The sequence below is a fragment of the Hordeum vulgare genome, chromosome 4H (genome assembly GCF_904849725.1).
Source record: "Hordeum vulgare subsp. vulgare chromosome 4H, MorexV3_pseudomolecules_assembly, whole genome shotgun sequence".
Taxonomy (NCBI): domain Eukaryota; kingdom Viridiplantae; phylum Streptophyta; class Magnoliopsida; order Poales; family Poaceae; genus Hordeum; species Hordeum vulgare.
This window is the reverse complement of record NC_058521.1, coordinates 144,730,010-144,746,649: the sequence shown is the minus strand read 5'-3', so window position 1 is coordinate 144,746,649 and position 16,640 is coordinate 144,730,010. Positions and strand designations below refer to the sequence as shown.

At 42.6% G+C, this 16,640-nt stretch overlaps 2 protein-coding genes across 3 annotated transcripts; one reads left to right on the top strand and one right to left on the bottom strand.

The window, feature by feature from the left end:
- Positions 1-259: 259 nt before the first annotated feature.
- Positions 260-3,178, bottom strand: LOC123448185 (50S ribosomal protein L24). Its single transcript, XM_045124997.1, has 5 exons — positions 2,975-3,178; positions 2,780-2,875; positions 1,462-1,565; positions 1,240-1,376; positions 260-666 (listed from the first exon to the last, which is right to left on the bottom strand). The coding sequence occupies exons 1-5, from the start codon at positions 3,032-3,034 to the stop codon at positions 584-586; spliced, it is 480 nt and encodes a 159-aa protein (XP_044980932.1). The 5' UTR covers positions 3,035-3,178; the 3' UTR covers positions 260-583.
- Positions 3,179-3,407: 229 nt separating this feature from the next.
- On the top strand, positions 3,408-7,840 carry LOC123448184 (heterogeneous nuclear ribonucleoprotein Q-like). 2 transcript variants are annotated; one of them, XM_045124995.1, is made up of 10 exons: positions 3,408-3,490; positions 4,156-4,257; positions 4,454-4,912; positions 4,987-5,097; positions 5,590-5,730; positions 5,830-6,009; positions 6,102-6,306; positions 6,394-6,572; positions 6,679-6,761; positions 7,279-7,840. In XM_045124995.1, the coding sequence occupies exons 3-10, from the start codon at positions 4,481-4,483 to the stop codon at positions 7,499-7,501; spliced, it is 1,554 nt and encodes a 517-aa protein (XP_044980930.1). In that variant the 5' UTR covers positions 3,408-3,490; positions 4,156-4,257; positions 4,454-4,480; the 3' UTR covers positions 7,502-7,840. The 2 variants fall into 2 exon arrangements, with proteins under 2 accessions (XP_044980930.1, XP_044980929.1); XM_045124994.1 differs by lacking the exons at positions 3,408-3,490; positions 4,156-4,257 and having other exon boundaries at positions 6,102-6,572.
- Positions 7,841-16,640: the final 8,800 nt, after the last annotated feature.

Here is a 16,640-nt window from a genome sequence, read left to right as displayed (position 1 = left end):
GGGTGGCACGACATACTCCCTCCCTTCCTAAATATAAAGGCATTTTAGATATTTTTCTATAGACTACGTTCAAAAAGAATGAGTAAATCTATGCTTTAAAACACGTCTTGTCCATATGTAGTTTATAGTGAAATCTCTAAAATGTCTTATATTTAGAAACAGATGAAGTATATATGAACAACTTTATTTTCTTTTTCTTTTTTGTTTTTGCGCTCACATATTCAGTTAACTTCAGGGACCATGCTGGAAAACAAAGAAATTACAGTAAAACTCAATATCTGATCTTGATAAACTAGCAGCCTGGCTCACACAGTACTTTTTGGGGGTTTCTCTCGTACAATCAAACAATTCTATTTGCCAGCATTCATGGACTTCCGTGGTAGAATCTACCGTTCAGGGACAAACATTTAGGGTCTTGAGGGACAGATTTCTGGAAACACATGAGATGCTGGCAAAGACAACACGGATGCTAGTTTTATTCGTGAACAGCTGACATAATAAACTATCTTTTAGCTAGGACGGATAGATCACATATATGCCCAATTCTTTTTCTTTCACTCTCAGCAATGGTGGACGTCTCCTCTCATAGATCAGGCATACCAATTCCAGCTTTGGCATCATAGGTCTTCTCCAGCACATCCTCAATTGGTGTATCCTTTGGGCCATCTGCATCAGTCAAAGAAAATTAGTCCAATTACAAAATAGACGTGTATTCATGAGCAGATGCTCATATAGCAATGCAATACATCGCATGCCAACTAGTGGGTAGGTACTCCCCACACAAAAGTACAGGAAATTTCTACGGCATTTCGTTTGTTATTCACAAAACCGACTTGTTCTTTTTCTCCAACCGTTGTCAACGAACAGCATGAAACATCACAATTTATTCTGCACTCTTTACTATTGTTGAACTAATTTTATCATGCCTGTCAAAGTCTTTATAAAATATAGAATGCAGCAAACAAGTCAAACATCATTAGCAGAAGCACCTACAGTAGACTATCGCAGATCCGGAACATAAAACATAGTCTTCCAGAACAAGAAAATTCCAGCAACACGAGACGAAATTATGAAAAAAAAAGTCGTATTAAGTGGAGATTGGCATCATGAAGAATTCAGATGTCCACAAACAATTGCAGTATAACAAGTCAGTTAATTCTTCTCTAAACAGTATAATCATGCACTTCAAAAGCAACTAATAATGAGCAAAAAGGATCTGGTTATGGAACATGAACATACGAGATGTGGGTCTCGGCTTTTTTCTCTCCTTCAAAATTTCTGGCCGAGGTATGACAGCACCAGACGCATACATTCCCCTAGAGACCCTTACTTTAGTCCCATCTTCCAAATACTTGTATGTAGTCTTGCATGGCTTCCTGCAGACAAATAGATATTTTAGAATGTAGACAAATAAAAGATGTATCTCTAGAAAATAACGGTATCAAAAGATAAGTATCCTACCCGGTGACTGGATCAATTACTTGTACATTTGAAACATGAAGTGGAGCTTCAACTGAGAAGATCCCGCCTATATGCCCTTCTCCTTGCTTAATATGTTTCTTAACCTGAAAATATGTGAGCACACAATTACTAAGTGACTTTTCAATGCAAGAGAAACACATAAACATGCAACTAAGTACCCAGTATCCACAATTACTAAGTTTGTTGGTTGCAGTTGTCCAGTTACCCAGTATCCCCCATAAACATGCAACATCTTACAGTATATATACAAAGATTTAGAAAGACAAACATTGTGCAGTTCACAATTCCTGTTCAATATTCACTACAGCCACTTCCTCACCATATTCAAATTAATCTGCATTTATCTAACTGAGGCATTCAGCATTTGTTTGTTATGGGTTTAGGACATGTAAAAATCCAGCAAAACATCGCACGAACTTATTGTCAGTTTTTTATGGTATCTCATCGTCATTGACAATTAACTAAAAGTAAAGCATGTGACGAGGTGAGGAACATTGTAGCATAAGTACGTATAGCACTGCAACGACTTGGTAGACACCAACATGCCCAGGAAAGGAAAATATATGGTACTGTATATGCTAACCACTCAAAGGTAGATAGGCACAGACAATATTGCAACAGATCTTGCCGGGGTTGTTTTGGTCCCCTTTCCCTACCATTTTAATGAATTAGGCCTAACCTCCAGGCTTTCAAACACGCCTTAGGTGACACTTGTATTGCCTGACTTGTCCAAGATTTGACCATAAAGCCGATCTCCATCATACATATGATGATGCACTTAGGCAAACATCCTACGAGTAATATGTGCTCATTTTGTACTTCTGGTATTCTTATGTCGTTATGGATGCACAGTATGCGATGGGAAGAGTTAGATTCTCATTTACTATTTATTACAGACTTATATTAATACAGATATTATAATTATATTTTGTGGGCAGTATAGTTTTATCTCATCATTCATAAAAATTGAAGGGAAACAAAAATCCTCTGCTGCAGTAATCACCAAATAACATCTGTGCAGGCGCAGCATAGCAGCTACAACACTAGCCTTAGCCCTGAAGAATTAGCGTGCGGAATTAAGACAGACAAGTTCCCCATTCACTTTGAGTGCAGTGGGAATTTCGACAAACACCTGTAGTGCGTGCAGCACCCAGAGCACGTATCATCACATTGCATACAGCTTGTCAAAGATACGCAAATTGACACTCCCATGACACCAAAGAGTAGCACTGAATCCGAAGCAATCGCGAGAGGAGGAAGGAAGAGTGGATAGCTGTGCAGACGATTATACTATTACCAGATTCTTTCCCTCGACGATGACGCGATTCTGCGAGCGGATGACCCGCTTGATCAGCCCGCTCTCCCCCTTGTCCTTGCCCCTTATGATCATCACCTGGCGCCAAATTCAGAGAGAGAGAGAAAAGGAGATTTCAGGAGATCTCTCGAGAGCAAGGAGAGCAGCAAGAGGAGGATCTCTCGAGATGTCGCGTACGTTGTCGCCGCGGAGGATCTTCCAGTGCCTGATGAGCTTCTCCGCGGCCTTCCACCCCATTCCTGCCTCTCAGCTCAGGCTGCGGCTTGGCTTGGCTTGGCTCGATTAGGCTGGGAGGGGAGGGGAGCGAGAGTGGATGGAGAGAGACGGCGGCGCTCGCGGGAGAGGGCGGCCGGAGGAAGAAAACCACCTAGGATGGGCCTCAAAACGGGCCGGCAGAAACTGGCATGACCCACGCAGCTAGGCCGCAGGCCCGTGGCTCTCCGGTCCGGAGGCAGGCAGATCAACGGTGCTGGCCCAGTCAGCGCAGGATCGGACGGTTCGCGAGATCTCAGGGATGAGAGTGTGATGACGGAAAAGAGTGAGGGCCAGACTGCAAGTTCCTCTCTAAATGAGCCGCCACCTCGCCCTGCTCTTCTTCCTCCTCCTCCTCTAGCTAGGGCTAAGCTGACCTCCCCCACCCACCCTTCGCCGGCGGCTCCACCCCCTGCCAGATTCCGTTCACCGATATAGGAGGTAAACTCGCCAAGAGATCTGTCTATTTCTCCGGTTCCTCGCGGCCACTTTCTTCCCATGCGCCATCTCTCGTAAGCCCCGTCGCGCTAGCTTGTCCCGGCCTCCGATTCGGTCGCGATTTCGGTTCTCTGCTGCGGCAGAGGCGCCAAGTCGCCGACGACTGTCTATAGGAATACCTCGTGAAATCCCCTTGTTGCGGTTGGTTCAACTGGTAAAAGGCGTGGGCTTGCTGCTTCGATTTCTCTGCTTGTGTTTGTCCAGCTTGGGCAGACGCCCTAGTGGCATGAACCTGGGCGAAAAGGACGTGTCCTTTTGCGTCGATTGCTTTATCCAATCTGTATGGCCACTCGCTTTACTTGCGATAATGGACATCCTAGCATATCCCGCTGCAGTGTACCCCCCCCCCCCCCCCCCCCACACACATGCTTTTGCCCAATCATTTGCAGAATTAACTAGTCTCTGTAGAAGAATTACATTCGAATCTACGTATTTATCTTTCTAACTGGTCAGATTCTTGACCAGCTCCATGCTATATTTACTAGAGTTTGGTTTACCCTAGATGCTACTATTATATACGTTGTTATCTACTTCTCATAGTGTTTTTTTTCCTGTCTTTTTTCTTCTTTTCCTTCCATCCATTTCATGGATTTCAATTAAACCATCAGCCCGTTGGTTACACTTCCAATTGCATCGTCTTGGCCATCATTTGTATACTCTTTGTTTTCTTCTCTGTGCTTGTTCGGGACCGTGTTCTTGAGAACCTCCCGGTATCATCCTGGCCATACGCAATTTCTTCGTTTGTCCCTTAAGCAATTCCATGCTATCCCGTTTGGCACCTATGGATACATCCAAGTTGATATCATTGCATACCAATTGTTCTAGTTGTTTCTGTTGTTTTTCGTCCTATCCACATGTCCTCAATTTGCTCTCCCAATATTTTTGGCTCCTCTGCTCTTTCCAAAGTTGCCTTGGAACTTTGAGCTCTTCGAGATGCCTAGAAGAACAGAGGATGCTGAACCAGCTCAACCAAAAGAGTGCTTGGAGTTTGATGATAATGAAGAGGAGGAGGTAGAAGAGGAAGAAATTGAGTATGAAGAAATTGAGGAGGAGGTAGAGGAGGAGGTGGAGGAGGATGAGGATATTTTAGAGGAAGTAGAGGAGGTAGAGGAGGAGGAGGAGGAAGACCCTGAAGAAAGAGAAGTTCTTGATGAAACTGATGCTAGTCATGACAGTGACAGTAAATCGGAAGGTGTTCCTCTTCCTCGGCAGGATGGTGCCAAAGATGGGAGCGATCGAGAGAAGCATGCTGAACTTCTTGCTCTTCCTCCTCATGGATCTGAAGTATATGTTGGGGGCATCTCCAGCGATGCATCTTCTGAAGATCTCAAGAAACTATGTGAACCAATTGGCGAAGTTGTGGAAGTGAGTACCGTCTACTCTTAGGGTTAGCATTCTGATGTGTTTTTTCTGCATTCATATTCTCTTTTTTCCTGCAGGTAAGAATAATGCTGGGCAAGAAAGATAGTAGGGGATATGCTTTTGTTACTTTCAGAACTAACGATCTGGCTTTGAAGGCCATCGAGAAATTGAACAATGCAACTTTCAAGGTTTGTTTCCGTTGATCATAAAAGTTGACTATCATGTTCTCAAGTCAATGGATCATAATATACCCCTATTTATGCACTTAAGTCTTGATTTCATAGATATCGCCATATCAGCATAGTACATTACAAGCTTAAATAATTACACGTCATTTTCTGTACTCCATGCCTCCCTGGATAGCCAGGTGTAGAATACAGTTTTGTTTAAAAGAATGAAAAACGGTTAACTTCTCTACACCAGGGCACAAGCTCTTTGTACACTTGAAAACTAAACGTATAGTTTTGTTAAGAAGTAACTTTGAAGTGCCATATCTTGCTGTTGATTGTAAATTTTTATTCATTTAAATTACAGTTTTGTGGATGACTGTCACTATGATTATACTGATATTTAAAACTACATGTATGTGGAGCATATATATCGGTTCCAGTTGCATCTGTAAGCCTTTTCATTTTGAATTGTTATGCTAACTAAACTTTGTCATGTGCTTCTCGTAACAGGGAAAGAGGCTAAAAGTTTCTTCCTCCCAGGCTAAGAACAAGCTGTTTGTTGGAAATGTACCTCACAGTTGGTCACATGATGATTTCACAAAAGCAGTGAAAGAAGTTGGTCCTGGAGTATTAAAAGTTGATCTCATTAAGGTAAAGATTTTGATAATCATAACTAGGCTAGTTCCACAACTATATCGTGCACCCACACAGATAGCCTTTTAACCCTTAAAAGAGATTCTGTTTTTATAGGGCTCACATACAGATCGCAATCGGGGTTATGGTTTCGTTGAATACTATAATAATGCATGCGCTGAGTATTCAAGGCAGAAGATGACTGCGCCAAATTTCAAACTAGATACAAATGCTCCTAATGTCAGCTGGGCAGATCCTAAGAATGGTGATTCTACCTCTACAGGCTCTACTTCACAGGTTCCTGAAACATCTGATGTACAAATGTTACCCTTTTTTTCTTGTTAAATTCTCATTATATCTTATATGAACTTCCAATTTCATGGTTTTAGGTCAAATCTGTATATGTCAAAAACCTGCCCAAGAATGTTACTCAAGGGCAGCTGAAAAAGCTGTTTGAGCGTCATGGTGAAATTATAAAAATTGTTCTCCCCCCTTCAAAAGATGGTCATGATAATAGGTATGGTTTTGTTCACTTCAAGGACCGTCACATGGCCATGAAGGCTGTGAAGAGCACAGAGAAATATGAGCTTGACGGTGAGCTTTACCCTTTGGTTGGAATGTTGTACTATGTCTTGTTTGTTTTGTTTGGTGCATTTAAGGTCATAAATACTTCTCTAACAGGTCAGCTCCTGGACTGCTCACTTGCAAAACCTCCTGCCGATAAAAAGGATGATACAGTATCAGTGCCTAGTGCCAAAGGAGGTCCGCTGCTCCATGCTCCACTTGGATATGGTATGCCACGGCCAGATCCTTATGGCGCGCCTCCTGCTTACGGTGCACCTCCTGCTTATGGTGGACAGGTATATCACATCTTCTGATGCCTGCTTCATGTGGTAAATTGGTAATACATAGATACATGGAAGGGAGAAAACTTGCTAAATGTTACATGTGTTGGAACTTTTGCAGCCTCTACTATATGCTCCCGGTGCTCCTCCAGGTGCAGCAATGGTTCCAATGCTTCTACCGGATGGCCGTCTTGTATATGTTGTGTAAGTACTGCCATCTATTCTTCTGAAAACCATATGATATACACTCTTTCATTAGCTGATATAGGGAGTAGATGACTCCCTACTGCATCAGGGACTGATATTTTTATCGTGACTTGTTTATGCAAGTCCTGTGAAATAAAAAAAATCTAAGGTGCTCTCCTGTTTGTGCATGCATGCTTGCACTCTTTACATTTAACTATGCAGTACACATTAAAAGTAGTAACAAAGATATGCATAGGAAGAGAACATCAGTAAAGCATATGCCTCTCTCTTGGTGGAGGAATGGGAAGAGAAATTTCCGTTTGCCTAGTTATGGCTTCTTGCCATTTTACGGCAAACAGAGACTTGTACACCCTCTGTTTCTAAATATTAAACTGCCAGAACATCTTCTATCTAGGAACGGAGGTTGTATCATTTTGTTCAATGGTGCTGATGAAACTAGACATGTATGTCCATCTGCTATGGTGACTGGCTGATATTTCCAATGCTGAACACATATTCCATTCCTCTTTGGCAGACAACAGCCTGGGGCACAGCAACATTTTGCTTCCCCTCCACCCCAGGCGCGGCAGCATCAGCATTTCGTATCTCCTCCGCCACAGGCACGGCAAAGTGGACGCCATGGCGGCAGCGGTGGCGGTGGAGGCAGTGGTGGATCAAGTAGGTCTGGGTCCGGTACGAAGCGCCCGAGGGGGGATGACAACAACAGCAGCAGTCGCAACCGACAACGCCGGTATTGATGGTAGGAGGTGTAGGGGGTGCTTGGGTTCTAGCGCCAGCTAATCCTCTATTCTTAAATAGTTGCAGCCCACTATCTATTTTTCCTCTTCATGCAACTATGCCACATCATCAAGTCATGCATGTAGTCATGAGTTATAATTTATGTACTAATCTATTCATGCAGCCAACCATGCATGTTAATTTGTCTCACTTATTTTTATGCGGGCATATACGGTCATGTTACACTTTTGTAGCATGACCTATATATATTTGTATGTTATACATTTGGAGCGAGCAAACATATGTAGGTCATATGTTACACATTTTGGTTAAATATGGCACAACCCATTTGACTTCAATCCAATAGATTTTGCTTTTGACACAATATTTTGTCACATGCTTCATATACTTTACTGTTTTCGAAATATATCCCGAGGGTATTCTTAAATTTAGTTTTGTAATAGTTTTAGTTTTCTAGCATCTATTTATGCATATGTTTTACCAAGGTTCCTGCAGCAACGCGCAGGGCATTGTGTAATAAGTACACGTCGCCCTGGTCGGATTTTCCCTACAAACAAACCTGCTTAACCCCGGGAACTGTGAAACCATTTTCTGCATCACCATTCGTTGGAAACTGTGTTTGGAACACCTGGAGGTAGTTTTGGTTTGTCTAGCGTAATTTCTTGTTGTGTGGGTCAAGTTTAGAAATGGCAAGAACAGCATCCATGTTGGATATCCAGTATCCATAGGCTGCAATGTCAAGAAGAATCCAGAGCTGATTGCAGAAATAACAGCAAATGGCACCTTCTGCTGAGGTTCAGTCCATTTAAATGTTGCCCCGGTTAATTTTTCTTCGGGATGCAGGAAAACACGAACTACCCAAAGAAATAAAAACTGCACGCACAAAGCGACCTGGTCAAAACTATTTGACATACCACATGAGGGATAAAAAGTTCTTTTCAGGTGTCATTTAGGTTTAAAATAAACAGAAATGTCATAAAAGACATACTCCCTTTGTACCTAGTTTTTCCAACTATAATTATTTAGGTACAGAGGGAGTAAAATTTAAACTTGTTCTTAGTATCAAATAGAACATAAAATATAAACAATGTTAAATAAGGAATTCTTTCCACAATTGGCCCTCGCCATAAACCAATTGTGTGCAGTACAATTACAATTAGCTTGGAATGTGCCCTTCCTTGTTGCTACAGGCAACATTTAGCAATTTCATCGACGAATTCAGTGCAGAATTACTTTCCATATTTGAATGAATTCTTTCCATAGTTGAATGTCCATGCATTACGACAAAATGTATATTACCGTGATGACGAAAGGCGCAAAGAAGACGAAAATCAAGCATAACCAAATATTTCTCCAAGAATTGCAAAAAAGCAATGCTTGCAACTTATAAATTAAAGAAACTGGCACCATGATTTCGAACTTAGTTCCTGAACACATGCATGATTTAACCTTTGATTTGAAGTATGCTAAGTATAATGCGTAAAATTTATTACCTCCTGAGATCAACATATTCCGAGACATCAGACAACTCTGGGTGATATGAAATTAACACAACCTAAAATGACATAAAGCATTGTTCAACCAATTCTAGCTCGGTCTAAACTGAAAATAGACAAATATCACCTTGTTAGAAATGTTAGCCTTTGAGTAATTCCTTTACAAATAGACAAATATCAAGAGAAATCGGTGTGACTTCTTTGAAACAAACTACATAAAAATAGGCACTACAACATAACCTTGCTCGTTTACCGCGCGAAGCTGCCCTCCTATCCTAAAATCCACAGGAAAAAATTTGAAATAAGAGACTATCTCATGAAATATGCACCTAATTCAATGGGAAGCAAAGTTGAAAAGATCCATCACGCACATACTCTCGACGGAAGTCCAAGTTATTTTAATATTTGCCAAGAAAAAGCCTTGTTGGAGCAATCCTTTCACCATGAGATCTCTTGACTGATTGTGTGTATAGCAATTGCTATAAGAAACTAAATTGGCATGTGGATATTTTGCAAAGAGACCTTGGTGGCATGAGGCTCCTGAACACCTTCTCGCTCTTCATCTCCCCAGCGCACTACCGCCTCGCCGTGTCCCTATACACATTCTCGCTGCCGACGGTCATCCTCTTGATGGCCACTAGTACCAGCTTCGCGTTGGACGACGAGGAGGAGGCCTTCAACGCCGCAGTGGCGGCGGCATTGGTGAGGATATCGACCTCAAGGGAATACAGAGGTTGATGCGGTCGCGGTGGCACCCACAGTCTCGTCCACCGTGGGTGCCACCTCAAGACCGAACGTGGTGGAGGCCCAAGCGTGGGTTAGCCGGGGCACATGGCTGGCTATGACGACGTCGAGATCCTTGGCGGCGCGGTGTTGCAGACATGAGTGTGGCATTAGGAGGAGGAGATTGTCGAGGACGGAAAGGAACACTAGGACGTGGAGCAACGCCAACCCGTTCTAGACGTGATAGGAGACCCAGGACCGGAGTTCGCAGAGCTAATCGTCGATGTGGGTGAGCAACATGTGCCTCTCACTCCACATGAAGCCATGTCAGCGTAGGGTTAGGACATAGGAGATGGGAGGAGGGATGGCCGGTGTGGTAAGCGATCAAGATTGTTTCTAAGGAAAGGATAAAAAATGTTCGGTCTAGTTATGCTGATTATTTTCGAGAAATGGAAAGTTATAATGTGTTTCTATTTTTAGCCATATAATTTGATTTCATTATGCGGAGGCAAGCTAATGTTTGTGATTCTGATTCACTAAAGGGAACCGTGTGAAGAGTTTTGGAAGGAAATATGATAAAACTACTATAAAAATCGGTGGGAAGAGACGTCTCTTATGGAAGAGGATTAACTAGAGTGGAGGTGCCGGAACCAAAGCTGCCAACGACTGGAAAGTTCACCGGGAGTCCAATCCAAGTGACAACTTAACTAAATAGGATGGTGGATACCGAGCAACCTACATAAAGATGATCAACAACTTTAGGATCAAATAGAGCAAAAGACACATTTGTCCTTTTTTGTAAAAAGGTTGGATCTAGTATCAAAGTTCATCGAAAAGTACAAAGCATATCAATCATAATAAAAAATCGAGCCGAGATCATCGACCGGCCACTACCATTGCTAAAATGAGCCGCTGATGCACCGTTGTCATCACTCTCCTATTGGAGCCGGCTTGACCTTATCAATGACAGTTATAAAGTCTTTGTGCACGTGCCTCAAGGACCAATGCCTTGGAACTGCAATCATCGTTGTCGAACCCTTGAATAGATCTGAAGCATGTGATAGAAAATCTCACCATATGATGAGAAATCCTAACCTCACCGTCCCAAGAAGAAGGCAGGAATCTACACCGAAGCTCCATCGAGTATGTGCAGATGGAAGAATTCGAGGAGGATCAGAACCCGAAAGACAAACTCGAAGAATAAGCACCACCATCTATCCCAGCGCCACACGTGTGAGGACTAAAAACCCTAACCTAAACTACTAGCTAGAGTGGAGGCACCGACATTCTCCTCCCTTCCATTGGGCATTGGAGCGGCAATCAGAGGGGACACGAATCAATGGGAAGTTTAGAGGCGAGAGTTTGCCCTATTCATCATGGGATAATGGAGTAATGTAAGTGCATCTAGTGCCCCTTAGTGATTTTGGCGGATTGAAGACTTATAGGTTAACAGACTGATGCGTTTGTGAGTGTACACGGGCTCTATAAGTCGCTGAGGACTTTGAGTTATTCGATGAATATCGACCCCTAAAAGTGTATGTCTTCGGGTGAAGACTTTGGTCATTACTTGAAGACTTTGATCACGAAGAAATTGTGAAGAAATTGGTATTCCTCATGAAGACATTGAAGATGAGGAATTCGGTGTGTCTCAAAGAAAATACTCTGAAGACTTTGAAGCTTGAAGATTTACTCTTGCTGTTTCATTTTCTTTATTGAGTCATAAGAACATCGTACTATTAAAGGGGGTCGAGGTAAAACTATGGAAATAATTTTCTCATGATGCTCAACTCAAACCTACACCTACGAGATCCTCAAAATGAGGAGCATGAGAGACATGAGAACTTTCACAGTTGAAAGTTCCGACCGTTGCCGCGCCACGCGCCACCTGTCCCAAATCTTATCCACCCAACTGTCATATCATTAAGGGCATTAATGTCAAATCATGTCGGGATGCTCCCATGCTATAAATAGCCGCCCCCCACAACCACTAGCTGGCTGGCTACTCCGAGAGAAACTGACACTTGTCATTTAGAGCAACCCAATTCCTCGGCGACTTTGAGAGAAAATCATCAAGTGAGGAAATACCCCAAACACACAAACACAAAACCAAAGTGATTAAGCATCACTCAAGAGATTGTTCCTGTGTGGAACCGATGCTTGTTACATTTGAGGATTGTGCATCCTCCAGACGGTTAGGCGTCATGGTCTAGAGCATCCAACAGTCAATTGTGGATCGCCGAGTAACCGGGTTTGTGAGGGTTTGGAAGTCTGCCCTGAAGACTTACCACGAGTGTTGGGCGAGGACTGTGTGTCCTTAGCTCAAGGAGAATATGGTACGGACTGTGTGTCCCGGGACTGTGTGTCCTTTGATTTCAATACCAAGCCGGTCCAAACCAGATGTACAACTGTCACAACAGTGGGAACTGGGTCATCGACCACTGTCTTCATCAAGCTACTGGTTCTATTTCCTCAATTCTTTCCATTTCCTCAATTGCATGTTGAAGACTTTCATCTGGAATTTGACTGAAGACTTTCTCCAAATTCTTCACCTCAAACTCTTCACCTGTGTTATTCATCACCTGCTTATTCTGTATACGTGTCCTGTGCAAACCGAACCTATCAATTCACGCTGAGTACTTTGCTATAGTCGCTTTCATACTTCTGTCTGTGTACTATTTCCGCTGCACTCGGTTCATGACTAAGAAATTTTCTCACTAGGAATTTCCTCAGTGATGAATTTTTAAAAATCGCCTATTCATCCACCCTCTAGTCGATATAACGCACTTTCAATTGGTATCAGAGCAAGGTACTCCCTTGTTCTATGTGATTTTGGTTTAACCGCCTGGAGTTTTAGTTATCTCGGCCGCAGGTATGATCAAGGTTACTGTAGGTTGTCCTACCTTCGAAGGAAAGGACTTCCCCTACTAGAAGACGAAGATGCAAATGCATCTTCAAGCAATTGACAACGATCTCTGGTACATTGTGGAAAATGGTGTTCCCTCCATCATTGCAACTATCTCTGTCGCTGATGTGAAGAAGTTCAAGCAACTCGACTCGCAAGCGAAGAATATCATCTGTGGCCATCTGAGCAAAGGTCAGTATGGCAGAGTTTGTGCTTTGGGCTCAGCGAAGCTTATCTGGGATAGGCTGTCCAAAGTCAACGAGGGAGTTCCACACAACGAGATTCTTGTGTTGATGTTCTTCGCAATCTCTTCAACTGTTTCAAGAGGCTTGATAATGAAAGCTGCCAAGATACTTTTGATCGTCTCACTGACATCTCAAATGAATTGCAAAGCTCTAGGAGCGGGAGACATATTGACCATCAAGTTGTAAAGAAACTGCTACGATATCTTGACCCATCGTTTGACACACTCGTTCTAATAATCCAAGAACGGAAACACTACAAGATGCTTTATCCTGCTGACATACTTGAGAGACTCAATACTCATGAATTCCAACAAGAAGAAAAGAGAGACATACATGGACCAAGCTATTCAAGACCTCATGCGCTGAAGGCAAAGGCTGTTTCCATATCTAAAGAAGAAGAATATGACTGCAGTCTTGGTGATCCTCAAGAACTTGGGCAGGAACTTGCTATGCTCGTGAGGAAATTCCAGAAGTTCACAAAGCGTGGCCAGTTTGGAAAGTCTTCAAGAAAAGATATGAGGAAATCAGAATGTTCATCTGAGGACTACAAGAAAAGAACGTGCCACAAATGCAAGAAATATGGTCACTACATTGCTGACTGTCCTCGCTGGGTGAAGGAGTCAAGAAAGAAGAAATACAAGGATGAAAGTTCCGACGACTCGAAGAAAAAGAAGAAATCTTTAAAGTCCTCAGCGCATAAGAAGACCAGTTTCAGAAAGGCTCAGGCACTCATAGGCAAGGAAATGGATTATAAAGAAGAATGTGAGGAATGTGATGAAGAGGAAGGTTCTGAAGTGGAATCAGGATCTGGTGTGGCAAGTCTTGCACTTGCTACCACATTCGTGAGCAGGTCCATCTTCAACCTTGAAGAAAATGACAACGCGAACAACACTGATGAATATGGTGATGACTTCGCTCCCACCTATTGCCTCATGGCAAAAGGTTCAAAGGTACCAAGCCACACATCCTCTTCTGATTTTAGTGACTGTGAACCTGATGATTATCAAAAACCCAGTTACTATAAACTTGCCAACATTTCCACTAAGCAACAAAGTGATGTTGAAAAGCTTCAGAAACTACTAGACAAAAAGCGATGATCTGTTGAATGATGAAATGAATCGAACTCAAATCCTCACTAAAGATGTTCAAAGTCTTCAATCTAGATTTGATAGTCTTCAAGATCGTTATAGTACACTCTCGGTTGATCATGAGAAGCTTTCCTATGAATTTATTCAAAGGAAGCTTGATCTTGAGAAGTTGGAAATGTCCTATGATGATCTTCGAACAAAAATGATTCATTGCTTGCTCAACAGATCAATACCTCTCAGGAAGAATTCATTCCACCATGTCTGAAATGCATCGAACGTGAAACTGCTAATTGTTCACTGATACGTCCATTTTGCATCATGTTTTCATGTTGATATTTATCGCTTTTTTGGCTGTTATTTCACTTCACGGTACAATACTTTTGCCTTTTCTCTCTTATTTTGCAAGGTTTACATGAAGAGGGAGAATGCCGGCAGCTGGAATTCTGGCCTGAAAGTGGAGCAAGTTTGAGATACCTATTCTGTGCAACTCCAAACGGCGTAAAAATTAACGAGGATTTTTTTCGGGATTTACAAAAAATACTCGAGAGAAGAAGTGCCAGAGGGGCGCCAGCAGGTGGCCACAAAGCCTGCTAGGCGCGGCCACCCCCTCCCCGCGCCTAGGGGACTTGTGGGCACCCAGCTGGCCCTCTGGCTCCCCCCTTTTGCTACAAGAAGGGTTTCGTCCGGAAAAAAAATCAGGAGGAGGCTTTTCGGAGGATTCGCCGTCGCCACGAGGCGGAACTTGAGCAGAAGCAATCTAGAGCTCCAGCGGGACGATCCTGCCGGGGAAACTTCCCTCCCGGAGGGGGAAATCGTCGCCATCGTCATCACCAACACTCCTCTCATCGGAGGGGACTCATCACCATCAACATCTTCATCAGCACCATCTCATCTCCAAACCCTAGTTCATCACTTGTAACCAATCTCCGTCTCGCGACTCCGATTGGTACTTGTAAGGTTGCTAGTAGTGTTAATTACTCTTTGTAGTTGATGCTAGTTGGATTACTTGGTGGAAGAGTTTATGTTCAGATCCTTGATGCTACTCATTACCTCTCTGGTCATGAATATGATTATGCTTTGTGAGTAGTTACTTTTGTCCCCGAGGACATGGGATAAGTCATGCTAATAGTAGTCATGTGAATTTGGTATTCGTTTGGTAATTTGATGTGTTGTATGTTGTTTTTCCTCTAGTGGTGTTATGTGAACGTCAACTACATAACACTTCACCATTATTTGGGCCTAGAGGAAGGCATTGGGAAGTAGTAAGTAGATGATGGGTTGCTAGAGTGACAGAAGCTAAAACCCTAGTTTATGCGTTGCTTCATAAGGTGCTGATTTGGATCCACTAGTTTAATGCTATGGTTAGACTTTGTCTTAATTCTTTTTTCGTAGTTGCGGATGCTTGCGAGAGGGGTGAATCATAAGTGGGATGGTTGTCCAAGTAAGGGCAGTACCCAAGCGCCGGTCCACCCACATATCAAACTATCAAAGTAACGAACGCGAATCATATGAACATGATGAAAACTAGCATGACAGAAATTCCCGTGTGTCCTCGGGAGAGTTTTTTCTCCTATAAGACTTTGTCTAGGCTTGTACCTTTCTACAAAAGGGATTGGGCCACTTTTCTGGACCGTTGTTAATTTTGTTACTTGCTACTTGCTACGAATCATCTCACCACACAACCACTTGTTACCGATAATTTCAGTGCTTGCAGATATTACCTTGCTGAAAACCACTTGTCAGATCCTTCTGCTCCTCGTTGGGTTCGACACTCTTACTTATCGAAAGGACTAAGATTGATCCCCTATACTTGTGGGTCATCAAGACTCTTTTCTAGCACCGTTTCCGGGGAGTGAAGCGCCTTTGGTAAGTGGAAATTGGTAAGGAAACATTCATATAGTGTGCTGAAATTTATTTTCACTTGTCACTATGGAAACTAATCCTTTGAGGGGCTTGTTTGGGGTATCTTCACCTCGAATGGAAGCACAAAGAGTTGCTCCTCAACCTGCTGCACCTACTGAAAATATTTGCTTTGAATTCCCTTCGGGCATGCTTGAGAAACTGCTGGCTAATCCTTTTACAGGAGATGGGACATCACATCCAGACTTGCATCTAATCTATGTAGATGAAGTTTGTGGTTTTTTAAGGTTGCAGGTTTGCCCGAGGATGAGGTCAAGAAGAAGGTCTTTCCTTTATCTTTGAAGGATAAGGTGTTGACATGGTATAGGCTATGTGATGATACTGGATCATGGGACTACAATCGGTTGAAATTGGAATTTCATCAAAAGTTCTATCCTATGCATTTAGTACATCGTGATCGGAATTATATTTATAATTTTTGGCCTCGTGACAGAGAAAGCATGGCTCAAGCTTGGGGGAGGCTTAAATCAATGTTATATTCATGCCCCAATCATGAGCTCTCGAGAGAAATTATCATTCAGAACTTCTATGCTCGGCTTTCTCATGATGATCGCACCATGCTTGACACTTATTGTACCGGTTCTTTTATGAAGAGAGATATTGACTTCAGATGGAATTTATTGGAGAGAATTAAACACAACTCTGAAGATTGGGAGCTTGAAGAAGGTAAGGAGTCAGGTATGAATTTCAAGTTTGATTGCGTTAAATCCTTTGTTGAAACAAATACTTTTTGTGACTTTAGCGCTAAGTATGGACTTGACTCT

Bases quoted from the DNA above. Each gene is read 5' to 3' on its own strand.
- LOC123448185 (XM_045124997.1), bottom strand. From the start codon at position 3,034: ATGGGGTGGAAGGCCGCGGAGAAGCTCATCAGGCACTGGAAGATCCTC. The intron at 2,876-2,974 runs GTACGCGACATC...ATTTGGCGCCAG, and splicing joins AGATCCTCCGCGGCGACAAC to GTGATGATCATAAGGGGCAA. The intron at 1,566-2,779 runs GTAATAGTATAA...ACATATTTTCAG, and splicing joins TCGTCGAGGGAAAGAATCTG to GTTAAGAAACATATTAAGCA.
- LOC123448184 (XM_045124994.1), top strand. From the start codon at position 4,481: ATGCCTAGAAGAACAGAGGATGCTGAACCAGCTCAACCAAAAGAGTGC. The intron at 5,098-5,589 runs GTTTGTTTCCGT...TTCTCGTAACAG, and splicing joins TGAACAATGCAACTTTCAAG to GGAAAGAGGCTAAAAGTTTC. The intron at 6,762-7,278 runs GTAAGTACTGCC...CCTCTTTGGCAG, and splicing joins GGCCGTCTTGTATATGTTGT to ACAACAGCCTGGGGCACAGC.